At 42.1% G+C, this 25,157-nt stretch overlaps 1 protein-coding gene across 2 annotated transcripts in view; it reads right to left on the reverse strand.

Moving 5' to 3' along the window:
- Positions 1-25,157, reverse strand: part of COP1 (COP1 E3 ubiquitin ligase) — a 122,653-nt gene that overhangs the window by 51,330 nt on the left and 46,166 nt on the right. For both annotated transcript variants that reach the window (XM_064664141.1, XM_064664140.1), the window contains exons 12-15: positions 19,011-19,154; positions 10,946-11,054; positions 9,093-9,174; positions 2,070-2,186 (exon numbers count right to left, since the gene is read on the reverse strand). In XM_064664141.1, coding sequence (XP_064520211.1) covers positions 2,070-2,186; positions 9,093-9,174; positions 10,946-11,054; positions 19,011-19,154 — 452 coding nt within the window. The remainder of the gene's footprint in view (positions 1-2,069; positions 2,187-9,092; positions 9,175-10,945; positions 11,055-19,010; positions 19,155-25,157) is intronic.

Genomic DNA, 25,157 nt, shown 5'->3' on the forward strand with positions numbered 1-25,157 from the left:
TTTGAAGACCTGAAAATCCTGTTAAGATGTGAGCAAGCCAAGGCAGAGCTGGGACAGCTTTCTAAAATTGCCCACTACATTGGTCACTGAATTAGTGTCCAGCATTTTGCCCTGCTCATCTTTATTCCTATTGGGGGCAATCAGGAATGGTCAAGTCAGTGTGCCCAGTCTGCTGCTTTTTCTTTTTTTTAAATACTACCTAAGGAAACCAGCTTTGACTCTTCCTTTATTGATTTTATAGCCCACGTGACAACTCACTATTTAACAGCCATGTTCCTTTTTCCACACACTAAATGAAATTAAGCAAAACTAGTTGAAACTGATGGAGGAGGAAAACCTTTGTCTACATCATAACACATTAAACATGACTGTTTTACTATGTGAAGTATGAAAGTAGACACTAAGTCATTTCTTTGCTCTGATTGTTTTTTACGAGTTCAGAAATAACATCTTTCAAGTCTCCGGTATTTCTTTAAATTTAATATGCCATTTTTTTCCACATGTATTTTATGGCTGAAAGATCAATTAGAATTCCTTTGTGGGAAGTCATTCCCATCAGTTCAATTACTCCATGTAATTGTTTCAGTAATTGTAGTTAAATATCCATTTTAATTTTTATTTAGAGACTCGATTACCAAGCATTAAGCAGATGTAAACACTTCTTTCCTGGTACAAATACCATTTTACCCCTTGGCATTCTCTAAATCATAAAAACATGCATGTAGTCCTTTAAAACCTCCATATACCTTATAGGGTTTGCTAATGCTTCTTTCAAAACACACGTGAAGACAAACCCCATGGTTTGTTAAACCTGGGTGTGGGGATAGAAACAATCCTAACTGCTCCCACCCCCTGTGTCCTGCAGCTCCAAAAGCCTTCATGAATTTAGCTGTGCCTTATTCCCCCACTGCCTTTCAGGTGCAAGGAATCCCAGCTACTGATTTATCAGGAAGAATTCTGTTTCACGAAGCTCTACATGTATATGTTAATCAGTGGCTGATCCATTTGGAGCCAGTTTTTCTCTAGAGCCATTCCCAGATAGCCCCCCTCATTCAAATGCTTCTAGTAGGTATTGTCATTCAATTTTATTTTTGCATGTAATTCACTAAACTTCAAAGATATGCCTGTCAAGCAAGTCAATATTTTACACTCCAACGTGAACACATTTTTTGCAGCATATCAAAATGCAAATTTACTTTTTTTCCCCCTCCTAAGAGTTACAACTGAAGTAGAACCAGCCTGGAAACGGGAACACTTGAATGAAACAGCAAACCAGCAGCTGCAAGAGTGATCAACGTATCTCCTGAAGTCCAGAGAGAGCAAATGTTGTCAGAACATCTACTTACAAGTGCATTAGAACTCCCTGAGGGGCAAGGAAATGCAGAGTTGGTTAAACATTTATAGGCACCTCAGTCTCAGTTACTGTATGCACAGCACAGTTTCCTCCCAGAGCGACACCTGCTCTGCTCTCAAATCTTTGTATTATCACCAAGAACCATTTAATCTAAGTGAATAAAAGGCTCATCGTGCCTTCCCTGCTGACTACTTAAAAAAAAAAAAAAAATAAAAACATTCACAGCCATCTTCGCCCAACCCAGGACAACATGAGCCCACCCAGAGGGATTGGAGTTGGAGTGATGGGAACAGGCACAGCCACTGTTTTACAGCACACTTCAGGTGAAACCAGTTAAAATCCCCAGTATGGCTCTGGAGTATTTATAGAGCAACGCTGTAAATCAGAAAGAACAACTATCACCATGTTAACACATTAACTTTGAGACTCTCACAGCCGAGCTTTGCCTGGTTGCCTTAGTGATCCCAATAAAAACACTAAGGACTTGTTTTCCTGGCTTTTATCTCTGATAGAGGCACCCAAATTAAAAAGTCAGGCTGGGGGATGAAGTTGACAGTTGCGTATTGTGGGACTTGAAAAGTCTTATTTGGAGGCATTTTAACTGCAAAGACACCTCAGTTTCAGGCAAAGCAGACAACCTCACATTTTTAGGGGGAATAAGGAATAAAAGAAGGAAGAAACAATATCCCTTTGTCCCCAAATCCCTTTTACCTACCTGCACAGCCAAAAGCTAGGTGATACCTTGAAGAGGGGCTGAATTTGACACAACACACATTAGCCTTGGCCTCGATGCTTGCTACTGAGTTGTCCAAATTGGTAGACCACAGTTTCACTAGAGAAAGGGAAAAAGAGACATGAGTAAACAAAGAAAAAAATAACAAACCATCAACCTCATCTGAAAGGCCTAAAATCTAGTTATTTCATGAACAGGATTATGGAAAGCCTCAGTTGCCAAGATATTAGTGATGATAAAGGATCAGTTGGCTCTGGTGGTTGGTAAGTTTGAACACATCCTCAAGTCCACACTGTAAATACCCTGCCCACCTCCACACACGCAGGAGATGCCACATGGCTGAGACCATCAGAGCAGGTGACCAAACAACATTAATCTCAGCATTTAAAGTTCCTGCAGTACAGATTCATATAACCCAGAATGGGAGGCACATTCTTTTTTTGTTCCTGATCCCTGTGCTGGGATGCCAGAGCTCCACGGTCTGTGGCAGAATTGCCTTGCACAGAATAAATATACCTAATTGTATGCACAGTGAGTGAGAACAACTTGTTTTATTCTCAAGAAACTGGCACAGACAGGAAAGAAATCAGTATGCTGGCTTCCTATGATGCAATACTCCCCTGGTACAAGAACTTTACTGTTCTACAAGGCTACCACACGAACGCTGATTAAACTACGTGCTACAGAATGAGCTCTTCCCCTCAAGCACTCCAGTGCTTCACAGAATGACCAACAGAAAACACCAGAGCTTTTCAAAACACAGCCTTCCCCACCCACCAGAAACACTTCAATTACCATTTAACCTTAAGGTGAAGAGTGCCAGGTGCTCCTCAAATAATCAATATTATTAAACATTAAAGAAAAAACACACTGCCTTCAGTCCAGATGGAGGGGCAGCAGATTGGCATCAAGCCTGTCAATGCCTACAAGGCAGAAAATAAGACTTAAATGTTCTCCCTTTCCCTCGATGAGCGGGTTGAGCAGCACTTGAGTATCATGATCAGCATGCTGAGGCACAAAGCAGAGCAAGCTGGAACCAGTGGTTGAACAAGCAGGGATTACACGAAGGGTTAATCCCCTCAAGAGCTCCCCATGAGCTGCTTGGGCTTCTTCAGATCCGTGGCCAACAGGTCCTCCACAGTCTTTTTACAGAAAGATCACACTGGATATGAAGTGAGCAAAAATGGCCAAAACCCAGGAATCCTGTAACCCACTGAAGTCAACACATGAGGTCAGAGCTCTTATGGTGTGTCCCCAGCTCTGAGGGGTCCTCTGTATCACCTCTTGGCCAGCCTTTCCCACGGCCTTTGAAGGAGAAGCAAGGTTTCCACGTGGATTACCCAAGGACGGTTTAGACAGTGAAGGAAAAGGAAGAAAAGGAAAAGGCAGGTTGGTTCTAGTGCACCTACTTTTTAATAGTATGGCAAGAATGAAAGCAGCAAGATTGGGCCATTTCTGACCGTACCAAGGAGAACTGCTTCAGGGATGGAGGAAATACAGCACTGCTTGGGGCACACCAAGGAATCATTTCAAATACAGCACTGTGTGGGTATCTGGCAGCTGCCTGGAATCTTTAGAAAGCAGCACACACACACACATACCAGAAATACAAACACTGATGCACACTCTATTTGCACAGAAACATCGTGGAAAATTCAATGAAAACAGCACCCAGCCCATGGCTGGTTTTCAGAAATAAATCCATTCTCATTGATCAGAGCTGTAATATTCATACTAAACACCTGGCTACGTTTCTAAATGGAACAACAGTTTGGCAAACATGGCTAAAGAAGCTCTCTTCTCCCAGGCAAGACTGGATGATAAATATTCTCCACCGTGTTCAACACTTGGGGGCAGAGAGGGGAACAGGAGCAGGGAAGAATTTTGCAAACCAATAAAATATTAACATTTTGCTTAAATGAACAGACACCAGCAGATGCGTAGCCTAAGTTCCAGTGGCAATAAAGGGCATCAAGTTTATGGATGAGATGGTATAGGAAGCAAACAAAACATGATTACAAGAGGACACTGTTAGCAGACAACACCACTTCAACTTGAGAAGCATGGGGTAGGTACATAATTTCAAAAGTTCTGCCCAAATCTAGTACTAAAACAACACAGGCTTGTCTTGAAGCCTTCCAACCAGGTATCAATATTTAAAGCTGCATCCAAAGCAGCCAAGTCTTTCCTTGCCACCACCTCTAACAAACAAATGGCCATCTGGTCCCAGCTTTGCAGCAAAAGCTAATTGAGGGCTCAATTTCAACTTGGCTCCTTTTTTTTCATTCAAGTTTGCAGGTCATAAGCTGAGCCATTTAGTCTGGTGAAGAGACAACCCGTGTGTTCAAAGTCATCACAATATTCGTTACAACTGACAGACACAGATTAGAGCCTGCAATTTCTGTGATCTAACTGCTGTGAGATACTCCAGGCTCCAATTATATCTTAGTCAGTACCATAAAAAGGATAGATGGGACACACAAAAACACATAATGAAACATGTCAATTTTTACCTAGAACTGCCCATTATTTTTTAAAAAGCTGACAGGTTAATAAAGCATAATTCATAAGGGCAGAGTTTATTTGCTATAGCTTTCAGCAATTTTGCTGAGGTTGAGGCAGTAATTATACAACACACAGATGTCTTGACAACATCTAGAATTGTGTTGATGAGACAGGAGACCATCTGAGAATGACTATTTCTGAAACACATGTTCTCAAAGCATATTCTTCCTCATTTTGCAGCTGCTCAGAGAGACATCTCTATGTGGCCAAATGCCTGCCTCTCACCAAAGTAGTAAGAAGATGCCTCCAAAACAGCTTTTTCAGTTTAAAATGTTTAGGTATTTTCAAGATTCTTTTTTTTTAGTTGGAGCTCTACACCAAATGTGTTAAGTTCCTAAATTAATTTCCCATGCATCATTTCTGTGTCTAAACATTGATTAAAAGAGGCAGAAGCCTGTTCTACAAGCTGAAGGTGTTGATGTACACAGTTGGTACAGAGTAAGGATGTTTCATCCAGCCTGTCACTCGTGCAATTCTTATCTGCTCACGTGATGGAGAGCCTGCTGCTGCTCTGAAAAAGCTCTAAGCCAGGAATAGGATCTTGCTACCAGAAAACTCATTTGCAGAGATTAGCAGAATCTCTAGGAAAAGAGAAAACTGCTGAATTGTCTTGCTAGGCAAAATTTTTGATCCACTGCCTTCTGTGAGGATGATGTAAACTGATGACTTTTAGTAGGCAGTGACTGCAGGGTACTCCTTGCATAAGACACTGACTTTCTGGTCAGTATTGTAACTGCCAACATCACCTTGACCTTTGCAGGGTACTCCCAAATGAATCCAACAACCCCACAAATCTCCAGGAAATTACTGAACTTTTTGGCCAGAAAAATGACCAAACTGAAGGTTCAACCTGATATTTTGAGAGCAATAAACACCTACACCTCAAGGTCATGTCAGTGGAAGCTGAAGGAGTGAAGTATCACTGAAAATGAAGCCCCAAACAATCCTCTGGAAGCTAGAGGAACAAACTGTGATCTGCAGTTCTCAGGCTATTTCCCTCTCTAGAAGGCTGTGCCTTTTTCTTTTTATGAAGCCAATTCTGCATATCTGTGATGCCTCTCCGAATTCAGAGGCCCTATAAAAAAAAAAAAAAGCTGTAGAACTGGTACCAGGTCTCACTTACCAAGGCAGCATGGAAATTACTTTCCTTAGATGGAATGAGACAGATGCTTGTGCTCCTCCTTGCCATGAGACAATGAAAAGTAACCTCTTGCTACAGCTCAGAGCTCCAGGTGCTCCTGTTCTACTCCACCTCTCCAATTCAAGCCAGGAATAGTGAAGGGACTATGGATGTAAAACCAGAACTCTTTCTTCAACTGAATTTGTCAGTGTTGCTTCTATCTCCTAGAGCTTCAGAGAACTTCAAAAACAACCCCAAAGCAGAGAAATACTTGATCACCCCAAAACAGGTCTGTGCCCCAGTGAAGACTTAAATGCTATACGCATAGCATCACAAAATATTTCACTCTCCCTCTCATCTGCTAACTTTACCATGGCCATTACACTACACCCCTAATCCAGAAAAGACAGCTCTAAGTCATTAGCTAAATTTATTAGCACCAGCCCTACCCTGGTGCTTTGATGACATCACTTTGCTTTCACAAATTTAAACAATCTTCTCTCCTCCAAGAGCAGAAAGTCACCCTTTCCTATTTACAAGAGAATCAGAGCTCCTGCCATTATTATGTGCATAAAAGAATTAAAATTAAGACAGTGCCTTCTCCCCAAGCTTCTTGTAGTACAAATAAGCATCAATTTTTGCTCATTGCTGTCTGGTTGGAGTACACCTTTGGGTCCCTACAGACATACACAAGTACCTTTACCCCTTGAAAAGGGAAGGGCATAACAACTGTAGATAAAAGTGAGGGGTTTGTACACACAGTAGTTACTTCAAATGCTTTTATGCTCTCATTATCTGCTATTACACTAAAAAGATCTTCCACAAACAAGCATCCTAGATTATCTTCGTCTAAGGACACGGACAATGAAGGACTCAAGGCCCAAGGATGCTGCTCCTAATTATACCAGAATCATTTTCTCCCTAATAGCACTGTTAGAATCCCTTTTGCTGTGCCTGAGTCCTGGCAGAGAGCTGTGAAGCACAGGATTTTTTCCTTTATAAGCTTCTCCAATACTTGCCTACCAAGTGCTTTCAAAATTAGCTTCCAACTTGAAAAGACCAAGGAGAGACAGGCAGAGACCCAGGCAAGCAGGAAGAACTGGCAAAGCTGTCACTTTTATTTTTTTTTGCTGGCTTGTCCTGATCACTTGACAGGAAAACGTGATGCTTGTGCTTTGTGGGGAAGCACAGCAAGATTAGCTCCAACTGCTCTGGTCACACCAACACCTATCAGCAGGGAGATTTCTTGTTAGAAAGCCCAGTGTGGCCTCACAGAAGTAGAGAAATAAAAGAGGACAGGAAGAGTAGAAAAAATCTTTTCTGAGAGATGCTGTACCTGGGCAAACATGTGTACTCACAGCTGGCCAGAACTCAACCAAGCAGTCATGAACATAAGCAGAAGGACAAAATTTTAAGTTAGACAAGTCTGAATTAAGACACTTCTCATTGGTGTTAACTTTTTCCTCACATTTAACCCTTTCAAATGTGATCACTGAAACAGAAGGTGGGCACCACAACATTAATTTGGACGTGTGCTACTATTGCTCTGTACCATAAAGGCTTCTAAAATCTGTGCTGAGACTCCATTTGTCTCTAACTGGCTTTTTATAAATGCATATCACAGGCAAATCATGGTAAAAGCAAAGGATAAAATGTTCCAGCCCAGTTTTATCCACCAAAACCCCAGTACACTTTGAAAAGACCTTTGTGAATTGAAATGCAGGTTATGTAGATCTGCAGGCTTTATTACAATAATTTCTATGTAAACAGTACACTTTTAGAGACAATTACTGAAGAAGGGGAATGCTAAACTGAGGACAGGAGCTCTGCTTGCAGCTGGGCTTTGCAAAACTGGACACCTCCTTAACATGCTAATAAATGCATGTCTACCTGGCAGATCAGCTCTTTCCCATGCATGGCAGGAGTGGGGAGCACTGATGAAGAGGCTGATAACTTACCAGGTGAATGTTCAACTCCTGCTGCATTTAAGCAAACAGAAAACACTCCTGACTTCCACCAACAGAGGAGGAAGTGTATGAAAACATTTAAGGCCCACCTTAAATAGAAAGTAATCATTAAAGCTGCGTTTTCTAGGTGGAATTATCAGCTGCGGGAACTGTAGTGACAGGACAAGGGGAAATGGCTTCAAACTGACAGAGGGCAGGGATAGATGGGATATTGGGAAGAAATTCTTCCCTGTGAGGGTGGTGAGGCGCTGGCACAGGTTGCCCAGAGTAGCTGTGGCTGCCCCATCCCTGCAAGTGTCCAAGGCCAGGGCTTGGAGCAACTTGGTCTAGTGGAAAGTGTCCCATGTCCTGTCCATGGCAAAGGGGTAGAAAGGGGTGAGCTTTAAGGTCTCTTCCAATCCAAACCAATTCTATGATTCCATGACTCCCAGATGCAATTGAGAAACATCAATTTCTTTTGAAACAGCATTTTAAAGCATTTTAGAAGGGGGAGCAGCTTATGAAAAATTAATTTATCATTTCAAAGCAAATCATGCAAAGCTCTGTCCAGAGCTCTAGCAGCCCATCTGTGAGAGCTGATCCCCACTGACTAGGAAAGGAACTCTTAAGCTCTTGCTGTTTAATAACTCTGATTTGATATTGTAAACACATTACAGATAAAATCTCGTTCATTAGGGATGAAGAATACTACATCTCACTCAGTGCTATCCTCTTCTTTAGGAGCTTCCTATTTCTTCCTAGAAAAGGAACATTTTTCTACCACCATGGGGTAAAGAGCTTGTCTTAAGGGTTCTCCCAAAGTGCTTTGTCAAATGGACCCATGAGTGTGGAAAGCTGAGAGCTGCTCCCAGCACTCCCACTCAGTCCACCACCCAACTCCTTTAAGCCCCAAGAAACACAGGGTACATCGTTAGAGCAGGAAGCTTCTTGTGCACAGTCTTTAACATTCAGAGCTACAGGTAAAACAGCAGCAGGCATTTTCTAACTGCTGCTTTTTTTACTGACAGCCTCATTTTTGAAACAAAAATACATGCTGTTCTTTTGAAGGGCCCCAAGGCTTTAACTCAACAAGTTTAACTAATGTTAAAACACATTCTGCTTTGTTTAGAGTCCTGGAAAATGCTAGCTGAGAGAATATTACACAAGAAATGTGAAGCAAGAGATCTTAATCCAAACAAAGCCTCTCCTTCTCTAAGATCCAAAAATTCAGTAGTACCTTGACATATTACCACAACAACTACAATATTGAAGGCAGCTGAGGAATCAGCTCCTTGAAATATCACATTTTTGTTCCTCCAAGGGAATACACAGAGGATAAAAGCCTTCTGCACAGAGACTGAAAAAGAATAATACCTTTGGCATCGTCAGAGCCTGAAGCCAAAAGCTTTGGGTCCATCAAGTTAAAGTCAACACTCCAGCACCTTTTCTCATGCTCCTGTTCAGAGAAACAAGAAAAATATTGCAAGATAGTGAGTTGTAATATGATAAAACAGGAAAGGAAAACACACATGTAATTTGGTATAAATTGCCAGTGGAGTCCTGGACAGAGCAGCTTATTGTGTTTATGAATTTCTCAAAAAAATATCTTTTCTCCCAATCAAACCAAACCTTGCAGTATCCTAGATGTGCCAGGAAAGCAGAAAACAGTAGAATAGCTTTTTTAAAAACCAAAATTGATTTAATTTTTACTTGAAAAAAAAATAAGTTTCAGGAGATATATATTGAAAACCCGGTTTTGGAGCATGATGTGACTGGCTGTGGTTTCACCCTGTGCTGCTCCTTATTCTAGAAGAGCATAGTTGTATCTTCCAATAGTAATAAGCAACTCAATAAATATCTCCCAATATTGATAAGATGCCCATTTCAAACACCTCCTCTCTGAAAGTCCAGCAAATCCTCACCTTCCTGTTGAGCTAATAAATGAATCTTCTGGAGTCTAATCCTCTGTTTTTCCACTCAAACAAATATTCTTTAAAAAAATATTCTTAAAAGACTGCACACTCTTCCCCAAAACACAGAAGTGCTGTAATTGCTATGCTGGCACATGCCACATGGAAGCAGAACACTGCATTGAATAAAACCCGAAATTCAGTCTACTCTTTGTTTAAAGACGTCACACAGGCTTGCAAGACAAAAAGCTCGCCAGGATGAAGTCACCCAGGATGAAACCCTAAAGGGTTTCAATACATGCAAAACAGATGTCAGTATGCAACCTCTGTGCAAATCCAAATAAGAAATTCAAGTAATCTGATAGGAAGCAAAATGAGTTTGTTTTAATGTAAGCAACAGCTGGTTCTCTCTAGGTTCATTATTCAGCGTCATAAAGAAATGCAAAATGTATTTGAGGGGAAAGCAGACAAGATTTATTTTGTCCAGTATAATTTCTTTTGTATTGAGATAGGCAAAGGACTAGTAAAAACAAGCATTATAAAAATGGCTAAAACACAATGAAAAAGTAAACAGAGGCTTAAATAGGAACTAAAACTTATGTTGAACTGTCAGAAAGGGGAAACTAAAGGCTGGTCTGCAGTTCATTCATTATCACTGACTGGTTTCAATGGACTGTGTTACCCATATAACAGCCTGCAGCACTTCCAGCCTCTCCCCAAATGTAACAACCCTCCTTGTTCTGGTCACAAGCCTTTCAGGAACCATTACACAGAAACACAGTGTTCAAGTGCCATGAAGAGACAAAATGCCAGAAGCTTCTCCTGAGGCAGGTCTCTCTGTGGAGCTGAGCCCACCTGTGTGCTGAGGACTGTGCAGGGTTCTGCCCATGCTCCCTTCTCCCAGCCTCGCCACTTAAGTCTGCATTTTGCACTTCTGCTTTAGGAGCACCTGCATCAGCAACCACTGCAGGGCTTTACAAAAGGCTTTTGACAAAGACTGAAGTGGAACAGGTATGGAGAGACAGAGGTTTCTAAAGAAAGGCGAGAGAGCTTTCCAGGCACTCATTTTTCCGTGTGCAGATTCCCTGCCTGAAAGCAGCAGCGAGAAAATGTCAACTGCCTCATGCCTGTGACAGGAAGACAGAATTGCCTCCCTCAGAGGGCTACAACTCAATAAAGCTGTGTGGATGAGGCATTTACCAAATGGATTTACCAAATGGGAAGAGCATCCATTTCCCCCTGTGGAACAGAAAAGCCTATTGCTGGACCAGGAGCAGAACCTCTGAATGCTGTTCCCCCAGTCAGCGCTCATGTTACCTGGTAGACCTTGGATCTTTGTCCTGTGAATCCATCCCAAAGGATGACAGTGCCTTCATAGTCACTGCTGGCGAGCAGGTTCTTGTGGTAACTACTCCAGCTGATACAGCTGAAAGAGAAAAGAGCCCTGTTCAGTCTCACAGTAAATCATAACTTACAACCCCAAAATCACTCTTGCAATGCATCAGGCAATAAGTATCTTTGCAAAGCCCACAGCGTTTGATCAAGGCATCCCACTGAAATACAAAGGACAGGAAAAAACAAAACCTACCAGAAATAAAACAAAACCTACCAGAAATAAAACAAGCCTTCCCCCCCACAGACTAAAAGAACAGCTTTGTTGGCTGAAGAGACATTGCCCCCTCGATGTGAAGTGCTAGGGTTTAGGGTCTTTTAGAAGTGCATTTATCTCTAATGCTGATTGTCTTGCTATTTGAATTCCACACAAATTCTCAGAGTTTAAGGTTTGACTTCTTAACCTCTTACCAATAGCTACCACTATTAATATTACCATAAACTACTATTATTATTACCATAAAGATAAGAATTTACCTAACAGCAGGTAAAACACAGCAGCATGGATGGTAAATCAACACATACCTAATGTTCTATACATGCACCTATTGCAAATGAATGTTTGACTTCTGAGAAACAACTTTCAGCTTTCTGTAAACGCTGAAAAAACCCCCTTTTTAGCCAGAAGGAAACACCAGTTTGTTTGCTGTGAGTATTTTAGGAAATATTTCTGATCAAGAACTGCAAAATATATCACACAGGTTTGAATTTTAAACTGAATTAAGTGGCTGTGCAAAACTAAATGATGATTCCACTGACAAACTCTAACCATCAGCAGAGAAAACAAGAGCAGCGACACCACCAAGTCACACTCATGGCATTCTGGCACTGTGCCTCCACTCTGACTCCCCAAAAATGTGACAGAGGTAAGAAAATTTGTAATACTTGTTCACCAATATTTGGACCATCTGGCAAAGAAGTGAGCCAGTTGCTATCAGCTATGGTGCACGTAGCAGAAGCTGAACTGACAGATCCAATTCGTGCCCATCCTCAAAAAGCTCTGACACAGATAACTAGATTATTGTAGCCTTGAGGCCAAGTTTTAACCAACAATATAAACTGAAAGTCTGTGATTCTTTAACTTAGTAGTGCTTTGATCAGTGCAGCTACACACTGAAACATGATGTAGGTACATGGATACTGACTTAGGAGTATTATACCTTGACAAATTCTTGGTTCCACTACACACTTGCATCCTGTTTTCCTTAGTAATTTACACACAGAAGGGGAAAAGTACTTCTCCTTTCTTAAGGTAGTTAAGTATAAACATTTATTTTCCAATTACTTAAATAACAGCAAGCAGGATTGGTGTTCTGCTTCTGACTACGGTCACACTTAACAACATCCTTTGGTTTTAAAACTTTACATTTACTTTCAGAAAGTTAAAATTTTATTTACCTCATGTAAGTCATCATCTTTAACCACCAGCTGCTAAGAGGATGTTAGAGGTGATACAGCTCAGGCAATGCTTTCCTTGGCTTCACCTTTTCCATACCATGTCATTAATGAGAAAATATTAGTGTGCCTAGCCCCTGTAGGCACGAGGGCTGTCCACAAATGTATCATCAAGGGGCTATCATTACTCCAGCTCTACTATTGTTAGGTACCCACACAGAAAAGCAGGTCTTGACAGCCTATGATTTACCAGAAGTCTCATTCTGAGAGGCTTAAGTGGCTCCCTGAGGACCAAGTGAAGCTGGCAGGCACTGCCCACCAGAGCTGTGAGGTGAAGGTTGCAGCAGCCCAGAGATAACCACATCTGATGCCTGGAGTCCTGTTTCTAGGTAGAGCAGTCCCTGGTGGAAGCAAAACCAGCTCAGAGCCCTAGAGCTACAACAGTGAGCTCTGTGCTGGGAGCAGACTCCAGCTAATGGCAGGGGGGGTAGACACTGCGCTAGACCTTTATCAGTTCAAACCTGCTCCCTACCACCTTATCTCCTCTCAAGTCAGGGCTTCAAGGAGCTTAAGGAAAAAAGGAAATAATCTGTAAGTGTAGCCATCACACAAAAGCAGGAAGAATACAGCCCAGAGCCAGATCTTAGAAGGCATTTTGGGTGGCTTTGAGAGTATATCAGGCAGCACTAGCCAGTGGAGAGGGTCCTAGAGAAAGGCTGATGTGCTGGTGACACCTTGGCTGGTCAGAGGATGGATGATCTATGCTAGTGGAGCACAAGATCCCCATCTGATTGGCACAGGAGAGCTGGGTATTGCCAGCTGAAGTATGAAGAGGATAATCACATAACCACATCTTGTCAAACAAGAAATCACCCCAGACGATGAAAATTAGAAATAACTGAGGAGGCAGAAAGATGTAAAGGACAGAGTTTAACAGTTCTGTTCAAGATAGATTTAATAAGTGTCAGGTTTGTAGGGACAGGTAATACTTTACTAGCTCAGTCAATACAGATGGAGAAAAATGAAGGGTTTCTGTGTCCAAAAAGCATGTCCATTAAGTCTAGCACAGCAAAAATCCCACTGCAGCCTGATGGTGTTAACAAGGGGTTAACACTCATTTGGAAAGAATTTGTAGATAGACCAAGAGGGGAAAACAGGAACTGACAGGTGAAAAATGTTTAGGGATTTGCAGCCACTAAGTGCTTCAATCAACACCTTTTAAGTCACACACACCATAAATCTTTCATTTTTAAGTAATATGATTAGGGGATCATAGTAAGACAAAAATCAACTCTTTTCCAGCTCTCTGCCATAATTCCCCCCTCATCACCACCCAACTCTTTGAAAGGTCTGAAACCAGACCTTTCTCCTTAACATTGCAATACCTAACTTAAATTCTGTAAAGTAACCTTTGCAGATCACAGTTTAGGGTTGGATCAGCTGGAGGGGAGCTCCCCCTCCAGGTAAAGGATGCTCTTTTTTTTGAGGTTTGACTGTCCTTTCATAGAAATCATATAATGCTTTGGGTTGGAAGGGACCTTACAGATCATCTCGTTCCCCTCTGTGAGGGGCAGGGACACCTTCTACTAGCCCAGGTTGCTCCAAGCTCCGTCCAACCTGGCCCTGAACACTTCCAGGGATGGGGCAGCCACAGCTTCTCTGGGCAACCTGTGCCAGGGCCTCACTACCTTCTGAGTAAAGAACTTCCTAATATCTAATCTAAATCTCTCCTCTTTTAGCTTGAAACTGTCCCCCCTTGTCCTACCGCTACTTGTGCCCCTAAAAAGTCACACCATGAAAAGTCCTTTGGTTGTATCCTCTGGCAGCTGTGACAACACACACCTGGAAGAAGGCCGTCCTAGAGCTGGGACATAGCAATGTTTCCCTTCCATGTGGCTTCCCAGGGATCTACAAAGGGTCGAGAACCTGCTGCCATGTTCCCCTCAAGGCAAACACTGATCTTTCTTCCATGCCCAACACAGGCAATTTTGTTGAAACTTCAAAGACATCAATTTTTTTGGGTTCCCCTGAGATGTTATCGTGGGCAACAAATTGAACAACAGACTCAAAAAAAGGCATGGAGGAAAAAGCTGGAGAAGGGGAAAGGAAAGGGCAAAGGTGAGATGAACCAAATATGCAGCTTACACATTCCTCAAACAGGTTAACCATCAAACCCTCAGAAGTTCACAAAAATAACCTTTTGTAGACAATCTTTAGATGGCCGGCAGACACATCCAGGGAGAAACTGAAGTGTGAAGGCTCTGAGATATGATATAAAAATAACTACCTAGGGCTGAGAGAATGTATAATTCAGCACTGGATTAAAAGGCAGTGTGAGATGCCATCTTTTATTTTAAATATAGCAGCTTTATTTTTTTCAGGTTTTGCTTTGTTCTTTAATCCAGAAACAGGGTGATAGTTACACCCCAGAGGTTTATCTTATCAGAAGTTGTGATAGCTTTCCTTCCCAGGGGATTAAGCTGGAGAAACTCTAGTTGAAAGCTAATCACCAACCTCTGAAACACTCTCCTACCCTCAGCATCTGATCCAGCCACACAGAAATCCTGACCCCGTAAAGATTTATGTGCATCCTTCATTTTATTCAGAGACACAAGTGGGCCAGCTCAGTTAACATTGTCAGTTATGCTGATGTTTATTTCATGAGCCAGTATTTTTATGGCTGAAATGTCTCAAATCCAGGATCAAGCCACCCAGTGTCAACTGCCCCTCTGGTAGTGAGAGTTAAATGAAGTTAAAGCTTTTAATAAGGCACAAACTGCTGTGGTCTGACCTGCTTCCAAGCACCAAGTGCTTCAGATCCAGTCTATTACCACGAGTCAACCAGTGACCAGTAGTTTTAGGACTTAAATGTTTTTAAGGGCTGCAAAAACATCCACCTGAAAAACAACACTAAACAAATACTTCAGAGACATGTGGAATTAAATTACTGCTACAAATGTTTTAAAAGAAACTAATCAATTCTAAGAAAACCCTCCCAGAGGTTAAGAGACAACTACTTTTAAAGAAAAACTCCATCTTCTTGCAAAGTAAAGTAGTCATTCTAAAAACTGGAATTAATGCAAGTTGGAGGTATATTTCTTTATAACCTCTTTAATGTCAAACACTCTCCACACTGGAAACACAGGCATCCAACACAACAAGGATTTTCAGCTCATACCTCTCCAAATAGCAGAGACTCCGTGACGAAAAACACCATCTGACAAGTTTTTGCCTAATTTAAACTTAATAGTGAGAACTGGCTGCCATTTTCAAAGCTGGCAGCAATACACCCATGAACTGCTATTAGGATAGAGCAATAGCACGTTTGATTTATTGACACGGAAAAATGAAAACAGTGAAATATCAGCAGCCTCCTAAAAAAGAAAGGCTACCGAAGCTTTGCTTTTACTGTCGTTGACTAAACAGATGCAGCTGATTTTGGAGGTTTGTGGTAACATCTATCACTGAAGTACAGATGCTGCAAACACACAGTGGTGAGCATGCAGAATACTAAACATGGATTTCAAAAGCATGTTTACCCAACCACACTCGCACATCACCTATTGTAGATTAACGAGGCCTAAAGCCAATTTTTTACCTGAATGCTAGATCTCCTTATTTTTCTCCCCCCTGCGACCTATGGCAAAACAATGAATCTGCCTCTTGAATAAATCAGAGCAGAGCTGTGGCTCACTGCTGGCCAGTCCTCTCCATCCTTTCCCAGCTCCCACATGGAGGGAGCCGCAGATTAGTGCCTGCCATAGCTAGGGACACAGCAAGTCATAATTAGCACACAGGGTGCTGTTTATAGCTACTACACAATGCCAGGATTTGTTTCTTGTACTGAAGCTATGAATCTGTAAATGGGATTTTTATGAGGATTTATGTGTCATCTTGTGTTTTTCCTGGAAGCTTATGCCACTGTTGTTCCCAGGGGACGCGATGCACATTTACCAGAAACCCGACACACCGACTTCCTCCCCGTTCTTAGAAATAGGGATGAGAAGGCTTAGCAGATGATGAAAAAAGAATGCATTTAAGAAGCAGGTGGGTGTAAAAAAAGGGGGTTGGAAAAGAGGAAGAGACTCAGCTACAGCTGGTACCAGGGCTCTGCTCCAGTAAAGCCTACAATCAATTACTGCTGGCACGAAGCTCAACCTTTCAGCAGGCGCCCAGCTGGCACACGGCAGAGCAGGGCTGGGCTGGCGCCAGCCCCGGCCCAGGCATGGGCTTCCCTTCCCACAGCTGCTCTGGGCCAGACTTGCTCTTGGCCAGACACGAGTCCTCACAAATGCTGTCACCTGTCTGCCTTCATAAAAGCCCATCAGAGCTGCTGCTCCTCCAAAAGCTGAGCCACCAACATCAACACTAATGATTTATGTTCCGGCATCATCGCTCTGAACAAGGTTAACTAGGATCAATTTAACCAGGACACACATGTCACCAAATCCCATCTGCAGGCAGACCCCTGCATCTCTGCTGGGAAGAGAAATACCACCCATGTGACAGGGCAGAAATATGTTTGTCTTCGATATCAGGAAGGGCACTCGCAGGTAGAGCAAAGCCTCTTGAAGAAGCTGCACCTCCGCCCAAATTAAGATCAACAGCTTTAAGCCGAGGCTTTTTACAAAGCGCAGGCTCCACTTGTTTAGATTTTTTTCCATTATAATACAGGCACATTTTCAGCACACTGCAATATTCCATAATGAAATTACAGCCTTCACATATAACTTCTCCCTCAAGCGACGCCACTTCAGAAGAGCAAGTTATTATGCTGCTCGACGCCGCGCCAGTGAGCCCGGCACCGGTGACTGGCAGCACGGCTAATGGATATAGCAAGGATGCGTTTGACTGACAGACCAACTTCATTTGTCAAAACCAAAAGCACCTACATGCCAAAGGAAGCCTGATATAATGTGGAGGAGGCTGACGGGGAAAAAAAACCCAACAATCATATTTCTTCAAAGGAATGAGAAAAACTAGGGCAAGAAAATGAAAGAAGAGGACCCTGTCCTCCTCCGCTGAGGCAGAGTGTCAGAGGACGATGCATTTAGCATTGTCACATATACAGAAAATGTATATATGTGTGAAATTTGAGAATGAGAATAAATCTTGAATGCGAGCAGCGTCTTGTCTGGAGCACAAAGCTGACACGAGTAACACCACCGAAGGCACTAACGTGGCTCTCACCAGCAGTTGCGGGAGAAGAGAGAACTAACAACTTCCTAATGCCTGGCAGGATCATCAGGGTAGACCCCTATCAAATTTGAAGCAGCAAGTTTGGAAGTTGTTTCAGATGGACTGAGAAATACCAAACATACACTGCTTTTTCCCCTTCTAATTCAGGCAAAAGGTATTGTTTGATTGCTGGATGGTTCTCCTATTATCATGCTCTTCTCTCCAGAAAAATGAAGCTGAACAGTGTGAACTCTGCTATGACTCAGGCAAAAATGCTGAACATTTCACTAGCCCAGCAAAACACAAGCTCCATAATCAGTACAGCTTATCAATGCAAATCCCTTTCAGGCTGTTTTTACCCATCTTGAAAGCCAGTCCCGGGGTCAGCTGCATTTACATTTTTCCCTTCATAAAATAGTGTTATGCAATTCCTGGGAATAATGAGCACGAGCGACACAGGAATGACTGATCTATCTTTAGAAATGTGTCAGCTACAAAATGAAGCGTGACTCTTATGTTCTAAAGCAGGCTCACAAACATTATTAATCTTGTTGCACGACACCATTTTCATGGAAGCTGGACTGTTACTTATATTTATTACTTACACTTTTGTGGGTGCTTTACTGCTTTTAAAATGTAGAGTACCAAATAAAAGCAAATGAGTTCAACAGAGATGCTGGAAACTTGTACTATAATACTGAATGGGTTTGATTGCCTGTATTATTTACTTTTGAGCTTTAACAGAATTTTTGAATTAGGATTTTTAATTTATTTAGCTGGATTCTTTCAACTGAAGTTCTGACCCAATGGTCTATATTTCATTGGTTTAAGATATCTAAAAGGATAAATCAATGGGTTGACAGTAATGACAGCAGCACTGAATCAAAAAATGAAGCAAGGTCTTTCCCCTAGAGTTAGATATTATGAGGCCGAATAGTACTTCAGGCAGACAAAAATTCCAAGGCAGAAGGTGCCAACAAGGCACGTTTCCTGAGGACTAGCAACCTCTCAGCAGAATGGAAAGGATCTGGTCAATGAAAAGAAGAGAGCACGGAGGAATTGGTGGCTGTTATGAAGATCTGGGTACAGAAGTTACCTTGAGACGAGCTAGGACTTCACCTGGAGCACATCCACTACTTTGAGTGGGTATCCAACAGCATTTGAAAGGAACACAAAAGCAGTTCACTACCCTGTATCCCTCTCTCCTCCAGATGTGTGAGCTTGTTATTAACCTTGGATGAGCCCGGCATACACAAGTAACAGTGCTTGTGCCACCCAATCTCCACTGGCTCCTGTTTTCCTCCTTTCCCATTCCATTCCCACAATGGATAAGGAAAGCAAAACGGTTACTGCACATTAAAAAAAAAAAAGAAAAATAAAAAAGGCCCCCTGAGTTCAAATGCAAATCAGTGCCTACCTGATTTTGGAATTACAGGTCATTTCATTCTCAGGGTAGTGAATATCCACCGCGTCCTGAATGACTGTACCATACTCGTAGACTTTAATCTTCTTTGTCACCCCGGCGATGGCAAAGTAGTCACAGTCTCGGTCGAACTCAATACTGAGGAACAAAAGCATAGGTTGAGAACTGTGTAAAACACCACATGTACTTACTAGCAGGGTATTTTAGCTCCTAAACACCTCAGTATGGCAGAGTTGAGAACAACGATTTTCAGTTTGCAAATACCCTGTTCAGAACACCCCGATCAGGTCTGGCACAAACACCGACAGCTCGGAGTTCTTGCTCTCAGGTATCATTTTCTAATCTACCCCCTGTCAATACATCCCCAAATTTTTGGTAGCACAATTACTCTCCTGCAGCCAGGATCTTTGTTCAGGTGCTCTGGAGGTTTTCCAGTTCAGCTACACTACCTACACTGCATGGTACTCAAATGTCAAAACTGACAGCTCTCCCCAGAAAACCACCCATGTGCCACAGCATGACTGCCCATTGATTTCTCTGATGTACAGCAGCTTGGTGAACTTATAAGTGTTAACGCAGGGCAAACCAGTAATTGTGGAAAAAACCTCCTAAATTCCCTGAGTAACAACAGGGGGTTGAAACACAGATCATCAGTACTGTAAGAACTGTGCACGTTGGCTTCCACTTAGGGTTGCTCGTGGAAACAGAGGAGCCTTCTTTCCTGACCTGCAGGGCAAGTTTGTAATAGATATCAATGAAGTTGAAAGTAAAAGCAGTCACCTTATAACAAAGTTAAGCTGCAAATGAGAAAAGCCTAAGGTTGTACATGAAATACATCTGAGAGAAAGGTAGGCAGCTGGTTATAAACAGCTAATGTCATTGCTACCTTCGCAGCTCGGGAGGGCTTGAGAGAAATCTGCTAGGCACCTAGCAGGCAGGGCAGTAATACTGCTTCCTAGGAGCTCCTGCCTCCCTGCAGCCCACAGCACTGCAGGCAGAGCAGAGTGGATGTGCTGGACACCTCCCAGAAAGGGTCTGGGGGCAGCATTTGCCCTCAGTCTCCAGTTTTCTAAAATCAGTAACCAGCTCTCTTCAAGTCTCCTGACTAAGCAATCAATCTACTGCTTTGAGAGATCTCTTTTGGGGTTCTTACACTCAGTAATTCATTTCAATCTCTGCTGCCCCTATCACTTCCCTCCCCACGCCCCCAAGAATCCAGAGTGTTTATGGGCCAGGCAGGAAGTTATGAATGGCAGCAGGGAAAACTAAGTTTACACTGATTTCACATTCAAAATCCTGGAAGCAGGGGTATTCAAGGTACCTTTCTACAATTAGAAAGCATTAAACCAATTACAAGAAGAGAGAGGGTTCTTCAGGCTGCCCCCATAGCTGTAACAGGAAGAGTTTCCTACTCCCCAACACAGCCGAGAAGTCGAAGGCACTGCAGTGCTTCTAAGGGAAGATAAATTTAAACACCAACAGAATTTTCAAGTCCTCGTAAAGGAGATATCATCAGGTTATTTTTAAACTACAGAGAGGAAAGTGTTGATAATGCAGTCTGATGGTATAAAATAATTCAATAAAGCAGCTTGAAACTTGGCCTTTTAACTCAGGCACCTAAACTTCTCCCAGGCAGTGGCAGGAGACAGTCCTACTCATGATTGCTCTCTAGAGAAGCTTGTCAAGTCCAGCCTTTGCGAAATCATGAGCCTCCAAAACGCATGAAGGAACACAATTATGGCTGGGGAATTTAGCAAGCATGCAGGCAGCTATTTAAATAAAATGGGAGAGGGAAAGCAGTCATCTAAGCAGCCAGGTTGCCCCCTTTCCCAAGATCTACATCAGTTTAAATCACTTTTTATAAAAACAGGATGAAAACACCATTCAGGCCTGTCTTGTCAGCTCGCCGTGTCCTATGGAAGAATTTTATAATCGAAAGCCTCTGTAACAATACCACGGATTTACTTGTACCACAATCTTAATTGAACTGCTGTCTCTGCTCCTGCTCCCTGCCCTGTGGATTCAGGTAAAGCACAACTAAACTGATGGCAGTGATTCATCTACCTGGATTCAATTTATACCCTCAGCCTTCTGCTGGGAAAAAAAAAAAAAGTATTACAATGTCTGGTAAAAAGCCAAGTTATTAGAACAGAATAGAACCTTTCTAACCTGGGGTGGTTTTGCTTCTCTAGCATTAATTCAAAATTTTTTTTTAAATAGAGACATGCTGTAGACATAACAAATGAGTATTTCAATATATCCATAAAAGTTAACACATCATTAAAGAAATAATAAAAAGCATTAAGCAATAGAATTGATTGTCAGACCCGTGACCTTCAAAGAGCAAAGACACTGCAGGGAGAAAAAGGATGCAGAAAGAAACCACTACTGGTACAGACATTCATTGCTGTAAGAGGAAGGTAGACCCAACACACACCTGCGCCTTGGCCTCCATCACCTGTGCACAGTCCTGGCACAAGTGTTCTCACTTTCTGCTAGTGATTTACAAAGAAAAATAGGAACAATCCAAGTATCTAATCTAGTGCATTATATACCATATAAAACTATTCCCAATATTTGCAAAGCTCTGCTTCCGCCTGGACTAATCAGCATTAGGACAAACAGCCCACTAGCACAGCAACAGTTATTTTCATGCTTGCTCCCTTTTAAATACATTTAGCATTAAGCCAGGCCTATTTGCATTTAACTGGCTCAATGGTATTCCTGTCACTTGCTGCTCAAGTCTTTGTGTAGATTTAAGCGCTTGCTTATACACAAGCTTATCTATCTGAAAATTCACCAGAGAACTTAGTTTTGTTTTGTCAAAAGACAGCTCAGAACGACAACATTCTGCTTTGCAAGTGATACGTTTCTACAGCCCAAGTGAATTCATCATTAGCACAAAGAAAACATGCAACACAATAATAGAAAATAATAGGAAATTACCTTTTGGACCAGCACTGGCCCTTGCTCCTCAAAGATGTGCTTGTTAAAAACAATTAGCAATTGCTCCTTTTGATTTTTTTTAACTTACTTTCAAACTCCACATTTCTGACCAACTAGCTGAATTTCTGTAAAGAATCTTTTGGGGACACAAGAACTCCTGGATATTTGAAAGAGCTTTATAAATGTGCAGCAGAATTACTTGTAGAAATCAAATTGAAAGGAGCTGATTGTTTTGCTCTAGGGAAAATCAAAGAGAGACATCTCCATGTCCCAAATCACGGTTTGCATTTTTCTAAGAAGTTGATGACCAACATCCCATGGAAATATTACTAAGAGCTGCTAGGAAGTAAACACATCCTCAAGGGTTCTGGTTTCTCTGTTGCTTCTCTTTATTCCCAATCTGTGAGATTACAAATCAATTGCTTTATTTTAATGCTAAAACCTGTGACCTTGGAGAGCACTCAGAGCTAACAAATGGAATTACGAAATAAATTGCTTCTGAAACATGCTTGGAAGCTTGGCTTGGTGTTGAGGGTAGAGCAGCAGGGGAGGAGTAAAGAATGAGTATTTAGCAGTTCTGCCATTGTGCAAAGCCTTGCTACATTCCTACATTTGCATCCTGATGGTGTGTGCAGTTGTTCTCCGCATCCCAGGAGGATGGGCTGGAGTTAGGGAATGCATACAGATGGGCAACTAAATTGATTAAGGGAACAGAGCAGCTGCCTCACCATAAGGGTTATGAACAAGGCAACAGCAAGACTAGTGTTCAGCAAGTCACATTAGAACTAGGAGGCACTCACCAAAAGATTGATTTGGGACAGATGAGGGTTTCCTCCCTCCCAGTTACACTTTTAAAACAACACACACATTCCAGGTAGTTACTCCTGCAGGACATGAAGGTGGTGGAGTGAACTTGACAACAGTAACCCATGCACAACTGGTCCAGACCAAATATTTACAGGTACATTCTGTATCTAATCCTTCAAACCAGGGGCTGCATCTACTGCACTCGCCTTTGATGGCATCACTAGTCACAACTGAAGGTCTGCAGCCAACTGCTCCTCTCCCCTTTCCATACACTCTGCAATTGCTACTATAATCATAAATGCTTCTGCCCTGACTTGGTAACAAGATCTGTGACCGTAGGAGTTGCCATTTCCACAAAGTGGATGACTCAGTCCTCTCATGGAACTATATGTGTGTATATATATATATATACACACACACGCACATATATTTTCCTCCCTGAATATACCAAAGCCTTTTAATTCTACTTTTACCCAATCTGGTGCTGCTTCTATTTCTGTGTCTCTAACCTTAACTCATATCTTGCCATGGTCACATATTTAATTGCAACACAGATGTATTCTCAGTTTTGGGGGACTTGATAGTTGAGAGGAAGGAGAGAGGCCAACAGCAGCTTTTGCTCTTCAGTAACATTTCCATAATGCCTTTCTCACTCTGTTCTTTCACTCCCTGGCCTCTAAGGGATATCCTGTCACTTCTAGCAGCCCCAAGGCCCCCATTCTATGGCCTGATTACCTCTTTCCAATGCTCATTTTGAGGCATTGAAATAAAGGTTAGAAATTTAGGTTACAATCCAACACCATGGGCACCAGTGTAGAGTGCTCAGCACCTAGGAGCAATACAGAAATTGGTATTATTCTCACACACCTGAGAGACCATTTTTACAGCAGACTGATACTTTAAAGTAAAGCAATTAGTGTAACTAAGCATGCAAGAGCATACTAATTTGTGGTCTTTGAAAGCAAAGCTATATCCAGGCATAGGAAGCTGCTATTAAAGTTCTCAAATTTTGTGTTCCATCAGCTCAAAGTCTTAATTTTGTCACACAAACCCAAAAGTTACTGAGACAAAGCATATGAAGTTTCAGTATCAAGAGACTGTTTTGCTAAAGCTGCGAGTGACCAAATAAAATGTAGTGAGTTTTGTGGGGTTGTTTGTTTGGTTTTGGTGGTTTTGTTTGTTTGTTTTAATGAAGCGACAATTGCATTAGTTACTCCTTACTACAGAGCATCACCTAAATAAGGTCACTGCCTCTATTTCAGAGTCTTTAACCTGTCCCACAGGGACAAGTACACACCACTACTGTAGAATATATTCCCTGACTCAAACCCCCATGCTGCCAAATGTTTTCCAAAATATAAACTGAGCAAGCATATCACGATCCCAGAGAGGTTATTGCAATCTCTAGTCAGAAAGGACCACTTAGAGAAAGCATTGATTCTCTAGACTGTTACATGGATAGATAAGTTATATGTATAAATGAGATTACCCCTCAAAGTCACTCTATCAGAGAGTGAACCACTTTCATCCTTAAAAATCACATTAATTTGACTTGGATGTGACCCCCAGGTTACCAAAATATCTCTAGATTTGTCCTCTCATCAAGGTAAAGTTGCCTTGGCTACCCTCAGTAGATCACATTCAAGCCTAATGGATGCCTAAGGAAAACCACGGGACAGAGGACCCCAAGCTATTTCACTCTGATTCCATTCCCGGGAGTTGTTCGGGATATTCCAGCTCCAGCAGCACCAGTTGCTGTTGAATGCACCCTGGGTACCCTCCCCTGCCACTGTGCCTCCTCCAGGCTCCAAACACCTGATGAGAATTCACTCCCCCTCAGCAAACCTCTATTTGGAGCATAAATATAATCAACACACGGAGCTGACTTTCTGGTGTCTTATCTTTTTTTTCCCCCCACATCTGGGCAACAGACAGGGAAAGGTGCTAGAGCAGCCCATCAAAGCCAGCACTGCAAGGGAAGGACAGTCCTCAGCTCCAGGCTCCCTTGGGAACACATTATTGCACCAGCCATGCTGCAATCACACTTTCAGGATCTTTCTTACAGCCACAGTAGCCTAGAGGTCTGTTCTGCTCCCTTTGAAGGAAGGCATAAAAAGGTACTGCATTAACAAAGTAATGTCATTAGACCTAGTTCCAGGCCCACTTCATGCTCACAAAAACCCTTTTAAGTGTAATGAAATGCCATCAGTTCTAACAGAGACCACTTTGCAGTACGCCCGTTCCATAAAGAGCTTGTTTAAAGGAGAATATTAAGCCTGAATCGGGGAGGTTTGGTGGGCTCAGATCCATCTCACAGCTCAGAAATCAAACCCAACAGAGCTACTTTCATGCTTTGTCATCGCTAGATAAAACGGAGTCATTCTTTTT

The sequence above is a fragment of the Pseudopipra pipra genome, chromosome 9 (assembly GCF_036250125.1).
Source record: "Pseudopipra pipra isolate bDixPip1 chromosome 9, bDixPip1.hap1, whole genome shotgun sequence".
NCBI classification, from domain to species: Eukaryota; Metazoa; Chordata; class Aves; order Passeriformes; family Pipridae; genus Pseudopipra; species Pseudopipra pipra.